This window comes from Gymnoscopelus braueri, assembly GCF_963280865.1.
Source record: "Gymnoscopelus braueri genome assembly, chromosome: 8".
Classification (NCBI taxonomy): domain Eukaryota; kingdom Metazoa; phylum Chordata; class Actinopteri; order Myctophiformes; family Myctophidae; genus Gymnoscopelus; species Gymnoscopelus braueri.
The window spans coordinates 4733263-4756527 of NC_137609.1; the positions used below are offsets into that span (position 1 = coordinate 4733263).

At 43.0% G+C, this 23265-nt stretch overlaps 2 protein-coding genes across 2 annotated transcripts; both read left to right on the forward strand.

Moving 5' to 3' along the window:
• Positions 1 to 937: 937 nt before the first annotated feature.
• LOC308090108 (uncharacterized protein) lies at positions 938 to 2653 on the forward strand (the record flags this gene model as incomplete). The annotated part of the gene is made up of 4 exons (XM_080435135.1): positions 938 to 1988; positions 2159 to 2239; positions 2361 to 2414; positions 2559 to 2653. Exons 1-4 carry the CDS (start codon positions 1280 to 1282, stop codon positions 2651 to 2653), a joined length of 939 nt encoding a protein of 312 aa, XP_080291261.1. The 5' UTR covers positions 938 to 1279.
• Positions 2654 to 2982: 329 nt separating this feature from the next.
• Positions 2983 to 7563, forward strand: LOC308090109 (uncharacterized protein; the record flags this gene model as incomplete). The annotated part of the gene is made up of 8 exons (XM_080435136.1): positions 2983 to 3097; positions 3192 to 3290; positions 3389 to 3445; positions 3587 to 4452; positions 4749 to 4966; positions 5214 to 6544; positions 6667 to 7243; positions 7428 to 7563. The coding sequence occupies exons 1-8, from the start codon at positions 3043 to 3045 to the stop codon at positions 7561 to 7563; spliced, it is 3339 nt and encodes a 1112-aa protein (XP_080291262.1). The 5' UTR covers positions 2983 to 3042.
• Positions 7564 to 23265: the final 15702 nt, after the last annotated feature.

A 23265-nucleotide genomic window follows, 5' to 3' on the forward strand; every position in this document is an offset into this window, starting at 1 on the left:
TGTGGTGTTTTGATTGATGTGTAAACACAGATGATCATTATACATTCAAAGCTGTTGAGGCACATTGTAGTTGTTGCATGTTAATCCGTCACCCTCATTATATAAACTTCAGTTTAAATATAGGTATTACATGAAAATACGATTGCTTTTACTAGTACATTTAGGTATTGTTGGACTTCTATGTTCTGTATACAGCTGTACTTGTTGTGGCCAGTGAATTTCTGTAGGCTAAGTTCTCCCCCTCCCCCATTCACTCACTCTCATTCAACTAGCATACTGGCTGGTTGTACAGTTCATGTTGAGAATGTGAGACTGATAGCCAGGCTCCCTGCTGCTGCTGGTCTGCTTGCATTGTCTTGTACATGTGATAAACATCTGCTGTGGTCTCCCCCCAGTGATGGAGCAATCATCATAATGTTTTGCTACTACTACTGTTTTACTTCTAGCTTTATCATTTTTAAATCTTCTATATCTTATTATCCATACTGTTGAGGAAGCTTTAAGTGCCCTGTGTGTCTGTGACAATAAACACAATGAAACATTGTAGGTTTGGCCAAAATCACTCTTGATTTAGATCACACTTGATTTGCCCCACTCTCCTTCCATGCCCCCCCCCCCCTTTTTTTACACGGCCTATCTCACAGCTGGATGAATGCTTTTTTGAACACCTTTCAACCTATAGCATTTTGGGGGAAATAATTCTAAAATGTTCATACATAAAAAAGATAGTGAAAATAGCAGACAAGCTCAGAATGCATCGTCATGCAGCACATTGTGATATTGTGGATCGGTAATTCTTGCTACCTAGAACATTTTTAAAGTTCAAATGTATTAAGGATATGGCCTGTGTTTTTACATTGTTTATTTTCATTGTTGGTTCTGTCATTGTCAATCAGGGTTTCTTGGTTTATTTCAGTAATATGCTTTGCATATTTACGTTATTTGCCACATCTGTCTGGTAATATTTTTACATATCAATCCTTATTATTTGTATATGATAATTAATCATCAACTAAAAAGCCCTACATACAGCAGCAGGGAAGTTTACCATTTGTTGAGGCCCATGATATAAGCTGTGTTGTGAATAAAGCCTAAACTATACTGTGGGACACAAGCCATCTCTCATATCTCTGGGCATTTACCGAGCTATGAATCATGAGCCATGCGACTCACACACAATATAATTATAATATAATTAAAATATCAACTTGTTTCAAAAACTAAAAATGTATAATGTATAAGTCTAATACTTTCTCTTCTTCATTTGTGATAAGCAAACATGCACAGAAGAATGTCCTATTTCCCTGGAAGAGTACATGTTACTTTCCGGAAGGGGGCACGTGGATATCTCCTTGAGGGGCCTTCAGATGAGGCAACACTTATTAAGGACAACGTTGGTGCAGACAAGCCTGACAAGCCTGAAGCATTGCCAGAAGACCTGGTTAGACGAAACGCCTTAACTGTTGTTCGAGAGAGAGGAGGGGATGCCTCAGACAGACAAGAGGTGTTTGGGGAATATGTCCTGCAGTTTGGCAAGTACCAAGGGAAGTCCTTTCGGTGGCTTCTAGAGAACGACGTGGGATATATAATATTCCTTACCAATAGTCTACAAGCAGAGGAGGATGCAGGAGTCCTTGTGACAGAGGGACACGGCAAGGTCAGCTTACAGTCATTTATCAACTATGCCCACAGCTTTGATGAGATCCAGTCTCTTATAAGATACAAGTCGCAAAAGACATCTGGAGACAGATACAAGTCACAAAAGCCATCTGGAGACGACGACAATCTGGTTAGATTTGGTGTTCATAAGGAGGAAACTTACCGGGAGATTTGGGACAACAGGGCCAATGGCTACGCAGGCTTCGTACTGCAGAAAAAGTGGTCCAAAGGTACATGGCCGGACAAGCTGAAAACATACCTGATGGAGAAGAAGGAATCTGCCTCCCTTTCCTCTGGGTCTGTGCCTGCTTCAAGTGCTTCTACGGAAGGTTGTTTTTTAATGCCAGCCGTAGAATTTTAGTAAGATGTGTCTGTAAATGTATTACATTTCATATTCATTACAGCTCAATCATTTTAACAGATGCTGTTATTTTAAAGCAACATATGTACTGTGTAGAAATTACATTTTTACTACATTCTACATATTTTCTGTCTGCAGGCATCACAGACTTTGGAGACGATGGTTTGGACAGCTTCATGGTGATAATGGGGTCCCCCTCTAAGTTAGCGGTGCATTGCTGTAAGTACACATTTGTGTGTGTTTGTTGCTTTCTTCACTGATTGGACATTAAAAATCAATTATGGCTCAATCTGTTTGCTATTAATGTATGTCTGCTATTTCAATCTTTTTGTGTTACCAGCTGTTGAAACATCTTCCTCAGTTTCCGTACCAGGACAGGCTACAAGAGAAAAGGGTTAGCTTCAAATTAAATATACAATTTGTGTGACAGGTTATTGAGACACCATGAATTTATCTCATAACCTAAACTTTTTTTTGCCTGTTGTGTTTTCTGTGTTCTGGTCATGTTCTGGCCATGTCCGTGTTCTGTGCATGTCAGTGTGGTGTGCTGTCCTGTCCACGTTCTGGACATGTTCCACTAACCATTGTTTGCATGCGAAAGTTCTGCTAACTGAGATAGGGAACATGAATTGATCCAGCCATGATGATGGTGAGTACCCATTTTATTCTGTATCTAGCCTAGTTATAAGTATAAAACATACAGTATTTTTTGTGCCATTTTGGTTCCCCTGCTTAGACTATTATGTAATGCATTTGACAATTGAGTATCGTTGTATATTCAATGTGCTGAAAAGACCAATTTCATTCATACACACCAGTACATTTTTAAATACACATTGAATATACAACATGTTATTAGTATAATGTAATATACATGTAATGTCACGAACAATATAGTAGATGCAAACATTATTTTTTTGTGTGGGAATAAGATGGTGTGTGCCTTTAGCTAACCATTTGTATATTGCCAATCCTACAATGAGTGACAAGATTTTGTCTGTTGTATAGTACCATCTACTACGATGTCCAGACCACCTGCTGGTACTGAAAGTAAACTGCAGAAGTCGCCAAGAGATGGTAAATACGCTATGATTCTATTCATCTGTCCAAATAAGTGTTATGCAGTGTTATGCAGGCGGTATCTGTTATGCATAAATATGTACTTTTGTAGACTCAGATGTGCCTGCTTTGAAGACGCCTATTCCGCCAGAGCTGATGTGTCTGATGCCAGCAGGTCCCCCACAAGTGGAGAGGACAGTTTCTGCTGGAGGTATGTATTATTTTAAGTGATTTTCATGCTCATTTTAAGTGATTTTCATGTTCATTTTATCTTCAATCTACACTAACACAACATATCCCTCTTTTCAGGAACTACAAGGCCTGTTGTTTCACACACTGTCCCACATCCACTAGTGGCTCCACGTGGTAAGATATTTTCTCTGTTTTCTCTGAAAAGGTTACTGTGCTGCAAATGCTTCCTCCATAATTATAATTATATTGTAATAAACAATGTGATCATATTATCATTACATTTCAATAATGTCCTTTTCATCCTTGTTCCCTCAGTTGGCCCATCTGTCCCTGTTCCTCCACACATCACATGTGACACCAGTGAAAGCACTTGGAAGTGCAGTAATCATCAGCAATGGTTCATTAAAGAAGAGCTCAAATCTCTTGGGCTGTGGCCTAACTTTGAGCATAACCGTAAAGCAGGACATGCCATTTCGTTATGGCGTCACCCTTTTCAGCCAGAGCTCCTCGACACAGTGTCGACACTCCCACCCCGAAACTTCTACCAAATGCATCCGTTCTTCATATGGAAGCCAGAGAACGAGATAATGGTCCGGCTGAGGAACACTTATGTACTGCCATGCCTTCATGGCTGTCCAAAACCAAATGTAGCACAGTCTGGTGTAGGTAGGCCTCGGGTGGTTGTTGGCATCAGTGGACAGTATTATATATTTTCCTCTCGCCTCCACTGCAAGGTGTGCAAGAAGCACTGGTTTGCTGACACACCTAAATGGCTGGAGAAACTACCCAAGAGGTTCACAAACATTTTGCCATCAGTCCTTACGTACAAGAAGGCCCTCTGCAAGTCTGTGATTGATGAGCTGAGGCGCACTGGCAAGTCACCCACAGATATGGCAAACCAGTTAAACGAAATGATGCACCTTAAATATGAGCGAGCTCATCTGGCATATCTCCACAGCATACAAAATGTCTGGGATGCTGAGGCTGGGGTGTACGGGCAGAGGACAATTACACAGATGGTGAGGAAGGATGACACACCCCAGCCTTTTGGAGAATATGACGACGAAGAGGCCTGGTGTGGAACATCAGTCTCTGGACACTACGTGACCGACTGCCTCATTGACGAGTACCGACGGCAAGAGCCGGCCATCACCAAGATGCTTCAGGGCACCTTCGGACAGGTCTGTATATATAGTTATTCATACTGTATATTCACAGGTGATATAATGATACTGTATATTCACAGGTGATATAATGATACTGTATATTCACAGGTGATATAATGATACATGTATATTTATTAACGTACATTTATATTTATTGACAGACTGAACATGTTAACTAATTCAGAGATTGAGTGCAGATATTTAGGCCCAAAAGCTCAGTATATTGCTTTAATCTTGATTTTGTTCTTTCTTACTGCTGTTGTTGCAATGAATGTCCCTCTGGGAATCACAAATGGCTTATCTTATCTTAGGTCTGGCGGTCTGACCACACCAGGAAGGTGGCACGGAAGGTTACACTGTCATCTGGTGCCATGTCGAGCTATGCAGTGATGAATGAGAACTGGATGATTGTCTCCTGGGTGATGGTGCAGGCTGAGACAGAAAGGTCGCTGCGGCCCATGTACGACGGGTTGGCTAAGAGGTACAGTGATGCAGAGGTGGAGAAGGCGAGTTACCAATGGGTGGACAGGTGAGAATAGTCATCTTTTCTTTCTTTATTGTTGTATTGCCTATCACCCCCACCCCTCCAAATCACACAAGGTTTCACCTTAATTTGTGTGATAATACATGTTGTTTTTATGCTTATTACAACGCACCAACCTTAGTAAGTCAAATGTACTTGTATGAGCAAGTACAAAGGGATAAAGAATTATAATATGTGTGATTCTCAAAATGACCTTTGAAAAGCCTTTTATATGCCTCCTTTTTTCATCCAGGGACTGCTGTGCACCATTTAAGATCCCTGACACTCTCCCTGATGAGCACCTCAATTGGGATGCCTGGAAGACAACAGATTTCATCATCACTAACGCCACCGCTGGGCCTATGGAGAACACCTGTGCATCCCGGATACACTTCAACTCCAACATTGATGTCAAGTTGGACCTGTTCCACTGCATGCGCCGTTTCTCACGGGAGTGCACATCTGAGCATCATCCTTTGTTCAGCACCTTCTGTCAGTTACTCTCCGCTGCCTTTTCCTTAGTGGATCAGGAAGACCTGCAGAGGCTGAAGGATGCCTATAAATTCTGTTCAATACATCATCATAATCCAACAAAACAACACGTAAGACAGCACTGCCGGATCAGAATTCCATGCCCGGCATTACTGGTACAAAGAGTTGAGAGTGTACTAAAAAACTTTCACCAGATGACCGACCCAAACAATGTGCCCTTGTTCAAACCATCTATGCTGAAGTTGTGGCGTATCCAGAGGGTGCACATTCTCCGTGGGTGCCTCAGTGACCCTGAGCTCACAGAGGGGATCCTGTACCGTTATGGGGGAACTCTGCAGCTTAACCATGTCCGTGGTGAAGGAGCAAAAGTCCCCATCTGGATCCCAGTCAGAGGGACATCACAGCAAGAGGGGTTCCACTTCCACCAGGCTCAGTGGATTACTGGAACTCATGCCTCCTGTGAATTGTTCCAGGCCCAGGGCATGACAGGGGTGGCACGTTGGAACTACCAAAGACTTGTGGATCTTAAGCAGCCAGGTGTGATCCTCCCACGTGTGTTTGATCCATCGTTGTTTATAGATCTGAACTCTGCTTCAAAGAGAGTGACTGGCCAGGATAAGTACCCTGCAATTCACCTCTCTGACAGGGACACAGGTGAAAGGTTTGGCCTGGAATACAGAGAGCCAGAGTGCCGCCCAGTACCACTTGACTGGGACAAACACAAGGCAAAAGAAAGTGATTCTTCTGTTCCTCTGCCCCCTGAACTAGCACCACCCACAACTGGTCTGGCATTGGCAGCACCATCCTCTGGCCTGGCAGCATCCACTGTGTCCCCAACATCCTATGGCCTGGCAGCATCTACTGTGTCCCCAACAACATCTGGCCTGGCAGCATCCACTGTGTCCCCAACATCATCTGGCCTGGCAGCATCTACTGTGTCCCCAACATCATCTGGCCTGGCAGCATCTACTGTGTCCCCAACATCCTCTGGCCTGGCCGCATCCACTGTGTCACCAACGTCCTTTGGCCTGGCAGCATCTTCTGAGGTGTTTTTAGTGCCCAAGCAAGAGGTGTTGGAGCCTACAGCTGAGAGTGAGTTGACACTTAAATATTACAAATATTAATATGTGAATATATACATTAATGGATTTAATGAATAAATATTCGTACAATACTATAGTACCAAATAATTGAAACTGTTTTCTTTGTTCTAGTGCGCTCCATACCCCTGCCAGTGCAGTCCTCACCAAGGAGTGCCCGCACTGGACCCATCAAGACAGGTCGGAAAGTGTTTGTTTTGGACTACAAACGTTGGCCACAACCAATGAAAGCAGCTATTGACAGTCTACTAGTCAAGTACCATGGGAAAAAAGACATAATGCAACTGGTAGATACAGATTATGCTGCCATGGTCCTTCAGTCTGCCACAGATCCAAATAGTTTGCTACACAGCACAACCAAATATCACATAACACAGTACTCAAAACATCTGGCCAAACTGATGAACACCTCCTCATCACTGAACACCAGTACTGAAAAACTTGTGGAGACACAAAACCTTTGGTACAGTCTAACTGAGGGGAGTGAGACTGTCCATGTCCCAGTTGTTGCAATTCCACCAGCCATCGTGAATCCAGCAGAACCTGTGTCACAACGAGCACCTCAAATGCCAGTGACAAAGGAAGAGATCCAGAAAATGGTTCTGGACATAGTGCAGCAGCAACAGCAGCTGCAGCAGCAACCAGAGACACAAACTAGGAAATGTCTCTCCTGTGGGCAGCCTAAATCCAGGTACTCAGCAGGAGATGGATCCTCAATTCATTTCTTCTATCAAAAATTGCCAGTGCGATATTTTTACTGCTCCACTAAGGTGTTCAAAGCTTACTCTGCAGAGGGTTTGACAAATCCCAAAATGACATTTGAGGAGTTTGCACAGACTGAGTTCTTTCAACGTGAACTGGACTCAACAAAACAGAGAGTGGAGGCCAAAGCCCAGAGAAAGAGGAAACTCCCAGACACTCAACCTAGCGGACGACTTTGCCGTTTCTGCCGCCAGGGGCTCAAGCAGGGCCCAAACAGTCCGCATATTCATACTGGGTTTCCAGGAGTGACTGGGAAGTACATTTACTGTCCGTCAAAAGTACTTTCATTGTACAAAGACAAAGGCATGGCAAAGGAGATGTCATGGAAGGAATTCCAACAATCCTCCTTCTATGCCATGGAGAAGGATAGGTGGACAGCAGAGAGGAAGAAATGAGAGATATGGCCTTATATACATGTATGACTTCTGCTACTTGCACATAACCCACGGCTGCAAACAATATCATACATGCCTTAAGAGTTCTGTCATACCTGCCGTTCTACCTGTACAACATTTACCTCTGTCTTACCTATAATGTATATATATATATATATATTTTGGTATTTAATTATATCCAGAATTAGTTAGAATCAGTTTTTATTATCTTTTGTATTGTGTTGTATTAGCAGTCTTTGCAAAACATATGGCATAAACATTTGTATAATGTCAGTATAAGTGACAAAATAAATTCCTCTTGATTCTCTGAAACTATGATCATATTTTCTCACAATTGAAAGCTGATAAATGACATTTAGCATGAAAAGAAAATTGTAAAGCTTTGAGTAAATATCTGGTTCATGTTTTTTGGAAAATAAATAGTTTCAGTGATTCTCAACCTTTTTACTTTCAAGGACCCTTACTTTGATAGACATTAGACCACGGGTTAAAAAGGTAGCGCACACACATCCGTGGCCCAGGTGCAAGACAAACCAAAGTATTATAAAAAAGGAATAAAGTCTGCACACTGGTAATGCTGAAAAAAGCGTTTGTCAGCGTTTCGGCCTGTTCAGACCTTCATCAGGACATATACCGTTTATGTCCTGATGAAGGACTGAACAGGCCGAAACGTTGACAAACGCAATAAATACAAAGCAGAGTTTTTTCAGCATTACCAGTGTGCACACTCTATTCCTTTTTTATTAGACCACAACCCCCATACAGTACATTTTAAATCTCTGGAATCACTTACATATATTGCAATACCATGGACATGCTAAAGCATACTGAAATCACATTGGCTGGCATTTACTCCCATGATCAACAGGGATGCCCCTGCCGCCGCCGCCACGCCCAGGCGCGGCTGTCTCGTCGCGGGGCAGGAGCTGATAGTAACGGTTTACTAGCAAAGCTTTATTGATCTGTTATTACAGTGCAGTGCTGCCACCGTCTGGTGGCCAAGTATACTGTTTTGATGTGTGCTGGCCTCAAAGTGGCCCTACCGCGATATGCTGCCTCCTGTTGACTGGACATTGATACTACAGGGCCTTTGCGTTTGGAAAACCTGATGCGATTCTATTGGCTGTCAGTGAGTGACGACTATCCACGTCTCGCCTGACAGGCGGGGATACTGACCACTATACTAACAAGGAATGACATAATACTTATGTGGTAATAACATGGTAATAACATGACCCGCAACCATTCACAAAGCCAGTAGTGTCTTTACCACCGTGACGAAGAACGAGCACCCCGCCCTACACACGCAACGCCTTAATAAGGACAATAAACAGTGTCCTCTTCACTTACTTAAGGGAATGCAATGAATTTCAACCAAGGTTCTATCAAATAATTAAGCCTCAGTCTCAACTAAATGTGTTTCCGCCCGGTTTCGAACCGGGGACCTTTCGCGTGTGAGGCGAACGTGATAACCACTACACTACGGAAACTGTTCCAACAGTCTTTTGGAGGCTCACACCCACCAACATGTAAATGTGCACGGAACTAACGGCAAATCTCCATTTACTCAATGGTATTTCAATGGTGTTTTCTTGGCAAAATTGAACATCCAGTAAAGCACAAGCCAAGTCTTGATCTCCAAGTCCAATTATGACCCTATGCAAGTGCAATGATGGTAAATATGCAATCATGCTTACATCTAGGCTCCTCCCACACACAGATTACGCTGAATAAACGGCACGCAGGACAGTTGCTGACCAGAGCGCTAGTAAAATATGTTTCCGCCCGGTCTCGAACCGGGGACCTTTCGCGTGTTAGGCGAACGTGATAACCACTACACTACGGAAACAGATGCATAACCACTGTGACTGACTGCAACTCCGTAGGTGTGTAATAAGCGACTACAAGTACATCTTAATCCTGTACAAGCTTCTTCCGGTCTGGTAATCGAACCCAGGCTCGTGGGCTCCCGCGCTACAGGCAGGGAGGCTCACCACCATACTAACAAAGAAAGTCATGGCTGTCAACTAGGGGTTCTACAGGCCACCAGTTTCTTACTCTCTACATGTACAGGTGACTCTCCACCAAACAGACTACTCCTGAAACCATCCACTAAGTCAGTGGTATCCTGGTATCACCATGATGAAAGGCACAAACATTCCATGAACAGGACAATAAATAGCAGCCTCCCCGTCGGGGAATTGAACCCCGGTCTCCCGCGTGACAGGCGGGGATACTGACCACTATACTAATGAGGACTGACATGGTAATAAAATGGTAATAACCACCCACAAAACCTGTGGTGTCTTTATCATCGTGATGGAGGTTCAAGCATCGGAACGGAACACACAGCATCTCATTAAACAGGAGGACAATAAAGACTGTCGTCCCCGCACGGGAATTGAGCATCAGTCTCCTAAGTGACAGGCTCATATCAAAACTTTACTAACAGTGAAGGACATGAATGGTCCAAGGCCTGGAATCATCAACAAAGCCAGTGGTACCCTGATCCATGATGAAAGGGCAAGCAATCCACACCACCTGAATAAAAATTGTCCAATACAAGTTGGCAAACTTTGGCATACATTGGGGTAAGTAAGCTTGGAGAAACAAGTGCATAGCTCGACCAATGGGCTTGACACACGGCACTGGTTCAGAGAGGTACTTTTTGACGTTGGACACATAAAAGACACTAATGCTCGTGTTCTATGGGCCCCATTCCAGCAGGAGAGAGATACGTTCTGTGCCCTCTCCAGTTGATATATTTAAATGGGGAATACTAGTAACCTGAAACCATCCACAAAGTCAGTGGTATCCTGATTACCATGATGAATGGCACAAATATTCCATGAAAAATAAAGAGCAGACTCCCTATCGGGGAATTGAACCCCGGTCTCCCGCGTGACAGGCGGGGATACTGACCAATATACTAACAAGGAATGACATAATACTTACGTGGTAATAACATGGTAATAACATGACCCGCAACCATTCACAAAGCCAGTAGTGTCTTTACCACCGTGACGAAGAACGAGCACCCCGCCCTACACACACAACGCCTTAATAAGGACAATAAACAGTGTCCTCTTCACTTACTTAAGGGAATGCAATGAATTTCAACCAAGGTTCTATCAAATAATTAAGCCTCAGTCTCAACTAAATGTGTTTCCGCCAGTTTCGAACCGGGGACCTTTCGCGTGTGAGGCGAACGTGATAACCACTACACTACGGAAACTGTTCCAACAGTCTTTTGGGAGGCTCACACCCACCAACATGTAAATGTGCACAGAACTAACGGCAAATCTCCATTTACTCAATGGTATTTCAATGGTGTTTTCTTGGCAAAATTGAACATCCAGTAAAGCACAAGCCAAGTCTTGATCTCCAAGTCCAATTATGACCCTATGCAAGTGCAATGATGGTAAATATGCAATCATGCTTACATCTAGGCTCCTCCCACACACAGATTACGCTGAATAAACGGCACGCAGGACAGTTGCTGACCAGATCGCTAATAAAAGGTGTTTCCCTCCGGTCTCGAACCGGGGACCTTTCGCGTGTTAGGCGAACGTGATAACCACTACATTTCGGAAACAGATGCATAAGCACTGCAACTGACTGCAACTCCCTAGGTGTGTAATAAGCGACTACAAGTACATCTTAATCCTGTACAATTTTCTTCTGGTCTGGTAATCGAACCCAGGCTCCTAGGCTCCCGCGCGACATGCAGGGAGGCTCACCACCATACTACCAAAGACAGGCATGGCTGTCAAATAGGGGTTCTCCAGGTGACCAGTTTCTTACTCTCTACATGTAATAGTGACTCTCCACCAAACAGACTACTTCAGACTATAACAGACTGGTAATCTGTTGGCAAAAGTTGGCATTTAGTTCAGCACAAACTGTCGGCCAATGTGCCCATTGTTGTGCTAAAGCATTATAGATGGCAGGCTGGCCTGAAAGTGCAAGCATCCCGCCCTACACACAGAAACTCATTAACCCATTAACCAGGAGGACAATAAAGACTGTCCTCCCTGTCTGGGAATCGAAACAGACTGTTTGACGCTGGAAACATAAAGGACACTAATGCTCATGTTCTATGGGCCGGATTCCAACAGGAGAGAGATACGTTCTGTGCCCTCTCCAGTTGATAGAGCTAAATGGGTAATACTAGTAACCTGAAACCATCCACAAAGTCAGTGGTATCCTGATCACCATGATGAAAGGCAAAAACATTCCATGAACAATAAAGAGCAGACTCTTTATCCACTAAAGGCCCGTTCATAGTCCCTAGATGGGTCTAAAACGTGCGTCAGGGGGTGAGGGATTCCGTCCGTTCTTTACGGACGCATGCATAGTCGCTCACGTTATTTAGGGGTTATTTTATTTATTTTAAAGTGTACAGGCGTAATACACCTATCCATCCACTAGATGGCCACTAGTATGTACCGCCGTACCCATAATGTTGCCATGTCTACTTATTATAAGCGACTTTGGGCTTATTTTTCTGTAAAGTTGCTTGTAAACAAACAAGCAATTTTGTATTGGTGGTTGCGGTTTTATTTGGGCTTGTTTCTAAAGTGTAGTTGCTTATTTGGGCCAATTATTATTTAAACCAGTGATTCTCAAACATATATTGTAGATCTGCTATATCCTAGGACCTAGTCGATTCTTTTGGGCTTGTTTTCATAGACCTGGTTGCTTATTTCTCTCACAAAACCTGGCAACACAGCCAGCTGCTGGCATCAGCGTAGCTAACAACATGAAGCTACCATTGTAGCATCTAGCCAAAACAACGCAATAAAAGACACAAACTAGTCCACAAACTAGACAAAAACAATGGTTGTCTACATTCGTGAGTTTCGACCCCTACTGCACTGTGCTATATATGCTATATATTGTCACAGACCGTGGATCGACGGGTCTATAAGTACTTAAGTACATTTACTCAAGTACTTCCACCAACCAACGTGGGTCTTTTTTTTGAGAAAGAGGGCCTGAGGAAAACTTTTTTTCCTTATACTGCCAACGGGTTCCACTGGTACTACAGGCAATTTACAAACGAACGTACGTCGGCCTGACGGTGAATGTCGACTGCACGGACGGAAATCCTGGAGCCGTAAGTGACGGAGGGGGAGACAAAAACGACAACGCAAGGAGCGCTGGCGCTAGTTACGTATCCTTACGTCCGACTATGAATGATACTTAACTCAGTAGCCTGCCCCAGCGCGTCTGATATCTGGTCTAGAGGGCGGATTCAAAATCTCAGGAGAAAATAGCCGGTGTCTCCTATTGGTTCACCAATCTGTGCGCCTGCCCACGCCCTGCTCCGCGTCCCTCCTCCTCCCCCAATGAACAGCATTGAGAGCCCTGACGTCACAACATTTGGAGCGACGCCCACTGCACTCTGGTTGGTTGGGGAAATGAATGGTTGACTCCCACTTCCTATGCCAGAAATGTCAACAGCTTCGTCCAGGCTTTCTTTTTGAGCAAAACAAAAGCCTGGAGATAGAGACTACTAAGTCAGTGGTATCCTGGTAAATCACCATGATGAAAGGCACAAACATTCCATGAACAGGACAATAAAGGGCAGTCTCCCCGTCGGGGAATTGAACCCCGGTCTCCCGCGTGACAGGCGGGGATACTGACCACTATACTAACGAGGACTGACATGGTAATAACATGGTAATAACCGCACACAGAACCTGTGGTGTCTTTTTATATAATTCCTTTTAACAGGTCGTTCATGAAAGTCCTTGCGGTCTTGTTTCCAATGAGAACCTGTGAGCAATTGGGGTTAAGAGTCTTGCTCAGGGACAAATTTCATATCATCTGCACATATGCTGGGATAGCCTGGAATCGAACCTGGGGCAACCATGGCCAGCTGGTTCCCTAGGCGGGCTCACTAACCACTCAGCTGATGGAAGTAAAAGCATCGGAACGGAACACACAGCATCTCATTAAACAGGAGGACAATAAAGACTGTCGTCCCCGCACGGGAATTGAGCATCAGTCTCCTAAGTGACAGGCTCATATCAAAACTTTACTAACAGTGAAGGACATGCATGTTCCAAGGCCTGGAATCATCAACAAAGCCAGTGGTGGCCTGATCCATGATGAAAGGGCAAGCAATCCACACCACCTGAATACAAATTGTCCAATACAAGTTGGCAAACTTTGGCATACATTGGGGTAAGTAAGCTTGGAGAAACAAGTGCATGGCTCGACCAATGGGCTTGACACACGGCACCGGTTCAGGGAGGTACTTTTTGACGTTGGACACATAAAAGACACTAATGCTCGTGTTCTATGGGCCCAATTCCAGCAGGAGAGAGATACGTTCTGTGCCCTCTCCAGTTGATATATTTAAATGGGGAATACTAGTAACCTGAAACCATCCACAAAGTCAGTGGTATCCTGATTACCATGATGAATGGCACAAATATTCCATGAAAAATAAAGAGCAGACTCCCTGTCGGGGAATTGAACCCCGGTCTCCCGCGTGACAGGCGGGGATACTGACCACTATACTAACAAGGAATGACATAATACTTACGTGGTAATAACATGCCAATAACATGACCCGCAACCATTCACAAAGCCAGTAGTGTCTTTACCACCGTGACGAAGAACGAGCACCCCGCCCTACACACGCAACGCCTTAATAAGGACAATAAACAGTGTCCTCTTCACTTACTTAAGAGAATGCAATGAATTTCAACCAAGGTTCTATCAAATAATTAAGCCTCAGTCTCAACTAAATGTGTTTCCGCCCGGTTACGAACCGGGGACCTTTCGCGTGTGAGGCGAACGTGATAACCACTACACTACGGAATCTGTTACAACAGTCTTTTGGAGGCTCACACCCACCAACATGTAAATGTGCACGGAACTAACGGCAAATCTCCATTTACTCAATGGTATTTCAATGGTGTTTTCTTGGCAAAATTGAACATCCAGTAAAGCACAAGCCAAGTCTTGATCTCCAAGTCCAATTATGACCCTATGCAAGTGCAATGATGGTAAATATATAATCATGCTTACATCTAGGCTCCTCCCACACACAGATTACGCTGAATAAACGGCACGCAGGACAGTTGCTGACCAGATCGCTAGTAAAAGATGTTTCCGCCCGGTCTCGAACCGGGGACCTTTCGCGTGTTAGGCGAACGTGATAACCACTACACTACGGAAACAGATGCATAAGCACTGCGACTGACTGCAAATCCGTAGGTGTGTAATAAGCGACTACAAGTACATCTTAATCCTGTACAAGCTTCTTCTGGTCTGGTAATCGAACCCAGGCTCCTGGGCTCCCGCACGACATGCAGGAAGGCTCACCACCATACTACCAAAGACAAGCATGGCTGTCAACTAGGGGTTCTCCAGGTGACCAGTTTCTTACTCTCTACATGTAAAGGTGACTCTCCACCAAACAGACTACTTCACACTATAACAGACTGGTAATCTGTTGGCAAAAGTTGGCATTTAGTTCAGCACAAACTGTCGGCCAATGTGCCCATTGTTGTGCTAAAGCATTATAGATGGCAGGCTGGCCTGAAAGTGCAAGCATCCCGCCCTACACACAGAAACTCATTAACCCATTAACCAGGAGGACAATAAAGACTGTCCTCCCTGTCTGGGAATCGAAACAGACTGTTTGACACTGGACACATAAAGGACACTAATGCTTATTTTCTATGGGCCGGATTCCAGCAGGAGAGAGATACGTTCTGTTCCCTCTCCAGTTGATAGAGCTAAATGGGGAATACTAGTAACCTGAAACCATCCACAAAGTCATTGGTATCCTGATCACCATGATGAAAGGCAAAAACATTCCATGAACAATAAAGAGCATACTCTTTATCCACTAACTCAGTAGCCTGCCCCAGCGCGTCTGATATCTGGTCTAGAGGGCGGATTCAAAATCTCAGGAGAAAACAGCCGGTGTCTCCTATTGGTTCACCAATCTGTGTGCCTGCCCACGCCCTGCTCCGCGCCCCTCCTCCTCCCCCAATGAACAGCATTGAGAGCCCTGACGTCACAACATTTGGAGCGACGCCCACTGCACTCTGGTTGGTTGGGGAAATGAAAGGTTGACACTTCCTATGCCAGAAATGTCAACAGGAAAATAAAAGCCTGGAGATAGAGGCTACTAAGTCAGTGGTATCCTGGTAAATCACCATGATAAAAGGCAAAAACATTCCATGAACAGGACAATAAAGAGCAGCCTCCCCGTCGGGGAATTGAACCCCGGTCTCCCACGTGACCACTATACTAACGAGGACTGACATGGTAATAACCACCGAAAAAACCTGTGTTGTCTATATCACTGTGATGGAAGTAAAAGCATCGGAACGGAACACACAGCATCTCATTAAACAGGAGGACAATAAAGAGAATTGAACATCAGTCTCCTAAGTGACAGGCTCATATCAACACTTTACTAACAGTGAAGGACATGAATGTTCCAAGGCCTGGAATCATCAACAAAACCAGTGGTGCCCTGATCCATGATGAAAGGGCAAGCAATCCACACCACCTCAATAGAAATGGTCCAATAAAAGTTGGCAAACTTAGGCATACCTTGGGGTAAGTAAGCTTGGAGAAACAAGTACATGGCTCGACCAATGGGCTTGACACGCGGCACCGGTTCAGGGAGGTACTTTTTGACGTTAGACACAAAGGACACTAATGCTCATGTTCTATGTAGAGCCCGACCGATGCCAGATTTTTGGGTCCGATGCCGATACCGATTTTGAGAGTCCTGGACCACCGATTGCCGATGTTTTTGACCGATATTTTGTAATTAAATAAAATAATAAAAAATAATTTTCAAAAACGTATAAACTTCATTATTTCATTAAAGTTAAGAATACAAGATTGAGAACATTTAAATAAAATGCAATCATATTATTACAAATAAACATGAATACAATTATTTGAAAACTTTAGTTACTAGTCACTTTGTAGATTTTAATTATTAATATTATTACTAAACATGCATTAACCACAAGTCTTCAGCCCTTTTTAAACTTCGGCTATTTGCAGTGGTGGAAAGTAACTAAGTACATTTACTAAATTACTGTACTTAGTACAATTTTGAGGTATTTGTACTTCACTTGAGTATTTCCAATTTCCAATACTTTTACTTCTACTCCACTACATCTCAGAGGCAAATATTATACTTTTACTCCACTACAAGTATTTGAAAACTTTAGTTATTAGTTACTTTGAATATTTTGATTATTATTACAAAACATACATTAACCACTTCAGCCCTATATAGGGCCATTTGAAATTAGCTGATCTGCAAGCTTGTAGATCTGCTATTTTCAAAAGATTTTTATACATTTGAGAACTTGAAATTGATTGAAAGTTGATGCCAATACTTTTACTCAAGTACATTTTGAATTTCAGACTTTTACTCGTAACAGAGTATTTCTATATTGCAGTATTGATACTTTTACTTAAGTAAAACATTTTAGTACTTTTTCCACCACTGGCTATTTGAAAATAGCAGATCTACAAGCTCACAAGTCACAACATGTTGCTATGCAGTGCTTTGTGAGCTTGTAGATCTACTATTTTGAAAACATTTTCATACATAATGATATAAAAGGAGTGTAGTGCACTTCTAAATTTAGGATTTGGTTTTGGTCAATTGATTTAGTTTTCATATTACATTGACATGACGCTGTCACCGCATCCTGCAACAGACGTGCTCATGCAGAGCCCGTCCATCGATTGGTTGTGAAATCGCCCTGACAACCAACAACAACCAATAAAACCCACAACTGTCCCTTCGGACTATAGGATCCATTCTAAACTATGGGATTGTACAACTTGCGTCGAGTCACACAGGCTTGAGGCTTAGAGCACAACAAAACTGTGTCCTTGTATTTTAGTTATGAACAAAGTCTTGCTGAGAGCAAAATGAACGGCCCAAGGTAAGGGTAATGCTTTACAAAGTTGTAAGAGGAATCTCTAGGCTTCATCTGACTGACCATCTTGTCCGCGTCTGATGAAAAGTGAAAGTAAATGAAACTCGCCCCAAATCACGCTCACCCCCATTCTTTTTCGCGGACCGACGGTTCTTGCATTTGTTTGATGATAAGGTTAGAACATAGTTTTACTGTGGTTACGTTTAGAAATAAGGTTAGGTATAGGTTTAGGCATAGTTTACTGAAGTTACGTTTGTGAATACCGCGGGATTTTCCCCGGGGCGATTGTGTTTTAGGGCGACTGTGTTTTGGGGCGAGAGTTTTGGTATTCACCGTGCGTCTGCCAAGCCGCACTCCTCCGCTCAGAAACAGCATGGAGATGTTAAATTAACGTCTCACTCAGACAGACGTTAATATATATTTCTTTAGCGATATACAAGTAGCTTAGAAGATTGTAGTAGCCTATGCCCAATTTATTCCATAAAAATATATACCTAACAGTTGCATCATGATCCATAAATTAACGAGCCTCGCGTCGAGTCATTCATATCATTTATTAATTAATTGAGCTTGGTCTCTCTAGAAGGCAGTGTAGTGGTAGATAAGTCGTAAAGCGCTTTGAGTTTGAGTACTTGAGTAGTAGTATGCAATTCATTATTATTATCATTATTATTATCTCTCTCAGTATTATTGAGAGATTGTTGAGAAAAACGAGCAATCTTTGTGGATTTCACATAAATAAATATAAACACCTTTACCGCAGCTGCGCAGCAATTGCACAATCAATCAGTGAAAATATTATTGACAAAAACATCGGAATGATTGTTGTAAGAATTGAACGAGCTAAAACCTTTTAAACAAAGAAATTACAGTTTTCATATACTATCATTTATTAACATTGAACAGCACCTGTGCCCCTCCTTCTATTCTATTTTATTGTATTATTATATAAGATGATGTTTGGCAACATATGTGATGTCTATTGTTTGTTTTTTTGTTTTATGTGTTTTGTTTTTGAAAACTTAATAAAATGTAAGTGAAAAAAAAAAAAAAAAAAAAAACATCGGAACATCGGGGGAAATAATGACCGATGTCCGATGTCAACATCGGGGTCCAAAATGACCGATGTATCGGTTCCACCGATGTATCGGTCGGGCTCTAGTTCTATGGGCCCCATTCCAGTAGGAGAGAGATACGTTTGGTGCCCTCTCCAGTTGATATAGCTAAATGGGGAATACTAGTAACCTGAAACCATCCACAAAGTCAGTGGTATCCTGATAACACATTCCATGAACGAGACAATAAAGAGCAGCCTCCCTGTCAGGGAATTGAAGGCCGGTCTCCCGCGTGACAGGTGGGGATACCGACCACTACACTAACGAGGAATGACATGGTAATAATATGGTAATAACATGACCCGCAACTACTCACAAAGCCAGTCTTTACCACCGTGACGAAGTACGAGCACCCTGCCCTACACACACAACGCCTTAAAAAGGACAATGTCCTCTTCACTTCCTTAAAGGGACACTTCACCCCAAAAAAACTTTGTTTCAATGGATTAGTCACCCCATGGAGACTTGAATTCATGGATATTTTTTGGTTTTTGTCTCATTCCTAAGACAATAATTTGATGACCAGCGGACCGGTAGGCAGCGGTTCCGGTAGGAGACACTGCCGGTCATCAAATTATTGTCTTAGGAATGAGACAAAAAACTAAAGAAATATCCATGAATTCAAGTCTCCATGGGGTGACTAATCCATTGAAACAAAGTTTTTTTTGGGTGAAGTGTCCCTTTAAGGGATTGCAATGAATTTCAACCAAGGTTCTATCAAATAATTAAGCCTTAGTCTCAACCATGGTTGCATATTTACCCTAGGTAAATATGCAACCATGCTTACATTCAGGATCCTCCCACACAGACTACGTTACTACAGTTACTGAGTGCAACTCCGTAGGTGTGTAATTAGCTACTACAAGTACAGCTAAATCCTGTACAAGCTTCTTCCTATCTGGTAATCGAACCCGGGCTCCTGGGCTCCCACGTGACAGGCCAGCGGCTTCGAATGCTATCAATGCATTGAATGGGAGATTATCACGTTTTATCAGACCATTCATGGGGCGTAATCAGGAGCTACTGACCTACTTGGAGGCGGAGCAGTCCCCACAACAATATTTACGATTCTGTGCCTATCGGTACATAACTCGAACGGCGCTGAGTAGGCACAGGCGAACGTCACACCGTTCAGGACGGCAACTCGGTCGCCTTAGTTCCCTCGGTGGTCCTTCACGGGGTGACAGTTTGCCTGTGACTGCGCGCCTCCGTCATGGTCCGAAACCAAAACCAAAACCGAAACTGAACTATTTAAGTCATCTCCGTTGGTAGGTCAGTATGTCTTGATAACACCCAATGAATGGTCTGATAAATCACGGGTAGGTCAGTATGTCGCCTATTTCGCCCATTCAAAGGTCTAATAAGAGGTCATAATGTCCCATTCAATGCATTGATAGCATCCGAATCGGGTGGACAGGCAGGGAGGCTGACCACCACCATACTAACAAAGACAGGCATGGCTGTCGACTAGGGTTTCCCCAGGCGACCAGTTTCTTACTCTCTACATGTAAGATACCAGCTGGAACACTTTCAGCATTCAAGTTTAGATTTACTTCCTTTTTTCATGGGAATGCAAGCAATTTCGCACACATCCAAAAGACAGCGCTGCATTGGCCGGGAATCGAACCCGGGCCTCCCGCGTGGCAGGCGAGAATTCTACCACTGAACCACCAATGCATGGGTTCATTAGTTCAGGGGTATCTTCGCGAGTGAAACAAATCACCCCTTTCAAGAGGATTACAGGCCACCTTCCCAAAAAAAAGACAATATATGTAGGGTTTAGTCATCACTCAGGGCTAAAATGGTCATTACTCCCCGTCTGGGAATGAAACCTGAGGAAAGACATGGTTATAACATAGTAATAACATGATGCTAGCATGACCAAGAACGATGCACAAAGCCAGTCGCGTCTTTATCACCGTGATGAAAGTTCAAGCATCATACCCAACACACAGAACCTCAGTGATGATTTTAGCTGTGTGTCAATAACGCATTTGATTCCAAGAAGACGCATTAAACTAACTAACGTTGCGTCCAGGGGACACATGCCATTGTACTCGACAAAACGAAAATCTATAGAAGAATTAACTTTTTATGACAGTCTGCTGCGCATCTGTGAGGTCCGGGTCTGAACAGATTAAATAGTCGTTATTCACAACTAATGTAGGCTACGCATGTAGGCTACACCATTAACTAGAGATGCACCGATTAATCGGCCGCCGATTAAAAAAGCCGGTTTTAGGTCAAACCGGCTGGATCGGTGCTTGGCCGGTCACTATCATAAATTCCGATTTTATGCCGGTCAAATTGATACTGCATGGGCACTGCGCAGCAACAAGCATGATGATTAAATAGTGCGAGTCGACTCGGTAAAACATTAGCGAGAAGTGACAGCCTACAGATGGTGCTGATTACCTTTGAAATATAAGGATACATATATCGAATATATATATTATGGAATATATTATATATTCCATAATGCTGCGCGCAGTTACAGCCTCAATGCCGTGGCTGTCGGTCGGTCCATCACTGAGAGTTTAAAGGCAGTAAGTGCGTCACCAGGCTGCTCAGACGGTCCATGCTGTTGAAGTTAGTTTCACTTTCAGTGACAGACAATAGCATTGTAAAAGCTGATGCAGGCTACAGAAAGAAAACTGCCTATAAACATCCCTTTTATTTTAGCCAGTTCCAAAGAAAAATCACCCCGTCTCTCTTTGCATAAGTTGTTGAAAAGACGGTACGTTTGTGTGTGTGTGTGTGTGTGTGTGTTTCCTACTGTATATATCTACTACACTCATGACGTAACCAAGCCCCATTACACGAGCGAGCGAGCGAGCGAGCGAGCGAGAGAGAGAGGTGTTTCCTACTGTATATATCTACTACACTCATGACGTAACCAAGCCCCATTACACGAGCGAGCGAGCGAGCGAGCGAGCGAGAGAGAGAGGTGTTTCCTACTGTATATATCTACTACACTCATGACGTAACCTAGCCCCATTACGAACCTCTCACTCCTAAATAAGCGATTTAAACAGGTTGTTTCGTTCCGGACCAAAAAGTTAGGGTTCCGGACCATACCTCAAACATCTGTACAGTTTGGAAACTACCATTCGTTTTTGGATACGATGAGGCGAAAAGGGTAATCCACGGACCCGTTCCACCGATTCCGGTAGAGCTCGCAGTGGAACCTCATCTCGGAGCTGTATAGCGGAATGAGAGGTTCGTAATGGGGCTAGATGTAACCACCGTGTCCTCGGCACAGGACACCCTTTTACTACTTACGACTTTATTTTATCATGTGGTGCTACTGTAACGCTTTAGCTATTAAAGAGTATAGGGTATAGGACCAGTTACTAAGTTCGGAGGAGCAGTAAGCTATCGAGGGGCAGAATTTCCCCTCGATAGGGTTTTATAATAGCCTGACGACTTGTATTAACAACAAAGTAATATAGAATAGCAGATACACAAAACAATAACAGTAATCACATACAACAAAACAAAATCAACTGTGTTTAGACAGTGAGTATCACCAGATAAGTACTTCCTTTTAAAAACCCATATGATCACACAGGTGAACCAGGTAAGTACCTCCCTATTCATTCTTTTTTAGTTTCTATTTTAGTCCTTTTCAGGTTCTAATTAAGGTAAGCATTTATGGTAAGTAATTGTTCTTTTAGGTTTATGGTTAGTATTAGTTTTTGACAAATTGAATGGCTATTTATCTTTAAATTTCACCTTAAAAAATTTGCAGTAAATGTTTATTCACTTAACACAATTATCTCCAGTATTCACCTCAGTAAACAATCACAAATCCACATTCAAGTCACATGAATAGAATAATAAGCATAAATGTCCTTTTACAGGTATAAGAAGTCCAATGAGCATCCCAGTGTGTGTGGCAGTAAGTAAGTATGAGTATGAATGAATGTGTGGCTCAAAGTTTCACTGAGTCCATCCAGGTGTAGGTACTGTAGGTATGTATGTGGTGGAGGTGCAGTACGAGTGGCTAGCACTGAGAGTCTCAGTGATGTGAGAGGTAAATAGGGAAATGTCCAATCCTACCATTGTTCAAACCAAATGTTGTATCTGATTTAAGACGGGGAACGCATCTGTGTGTCATTTTTAGATTTATTTGAAGATATACAAGCACATAGCGTGGCACCGAGGTTCGCGTTACGAGCTTGTAGATCTGCCATTTTAGAAAAATCGTGAAAATCTGTGAACATTTTTGAATATATAAATTTTTAAAGTGAGCATTTTTAACTATGTTACAACTTCTGGGGGTCCCTGAAACAAAAAAAAATTGATATGGGGGTCCACGGCCAAATACATATCATTTTTGATTACCAACTATATTATAGCAACATATTCAAAGATTTACAAAACAAATCCACGGATTTTCCAAAAAATAGCAGATCCACAAGCTCATGAACTTGTAGATCTGCTATTTTTGAATAGCCAAATAAATCTAAAAAATGTCAAACAGATGCGTTCCCG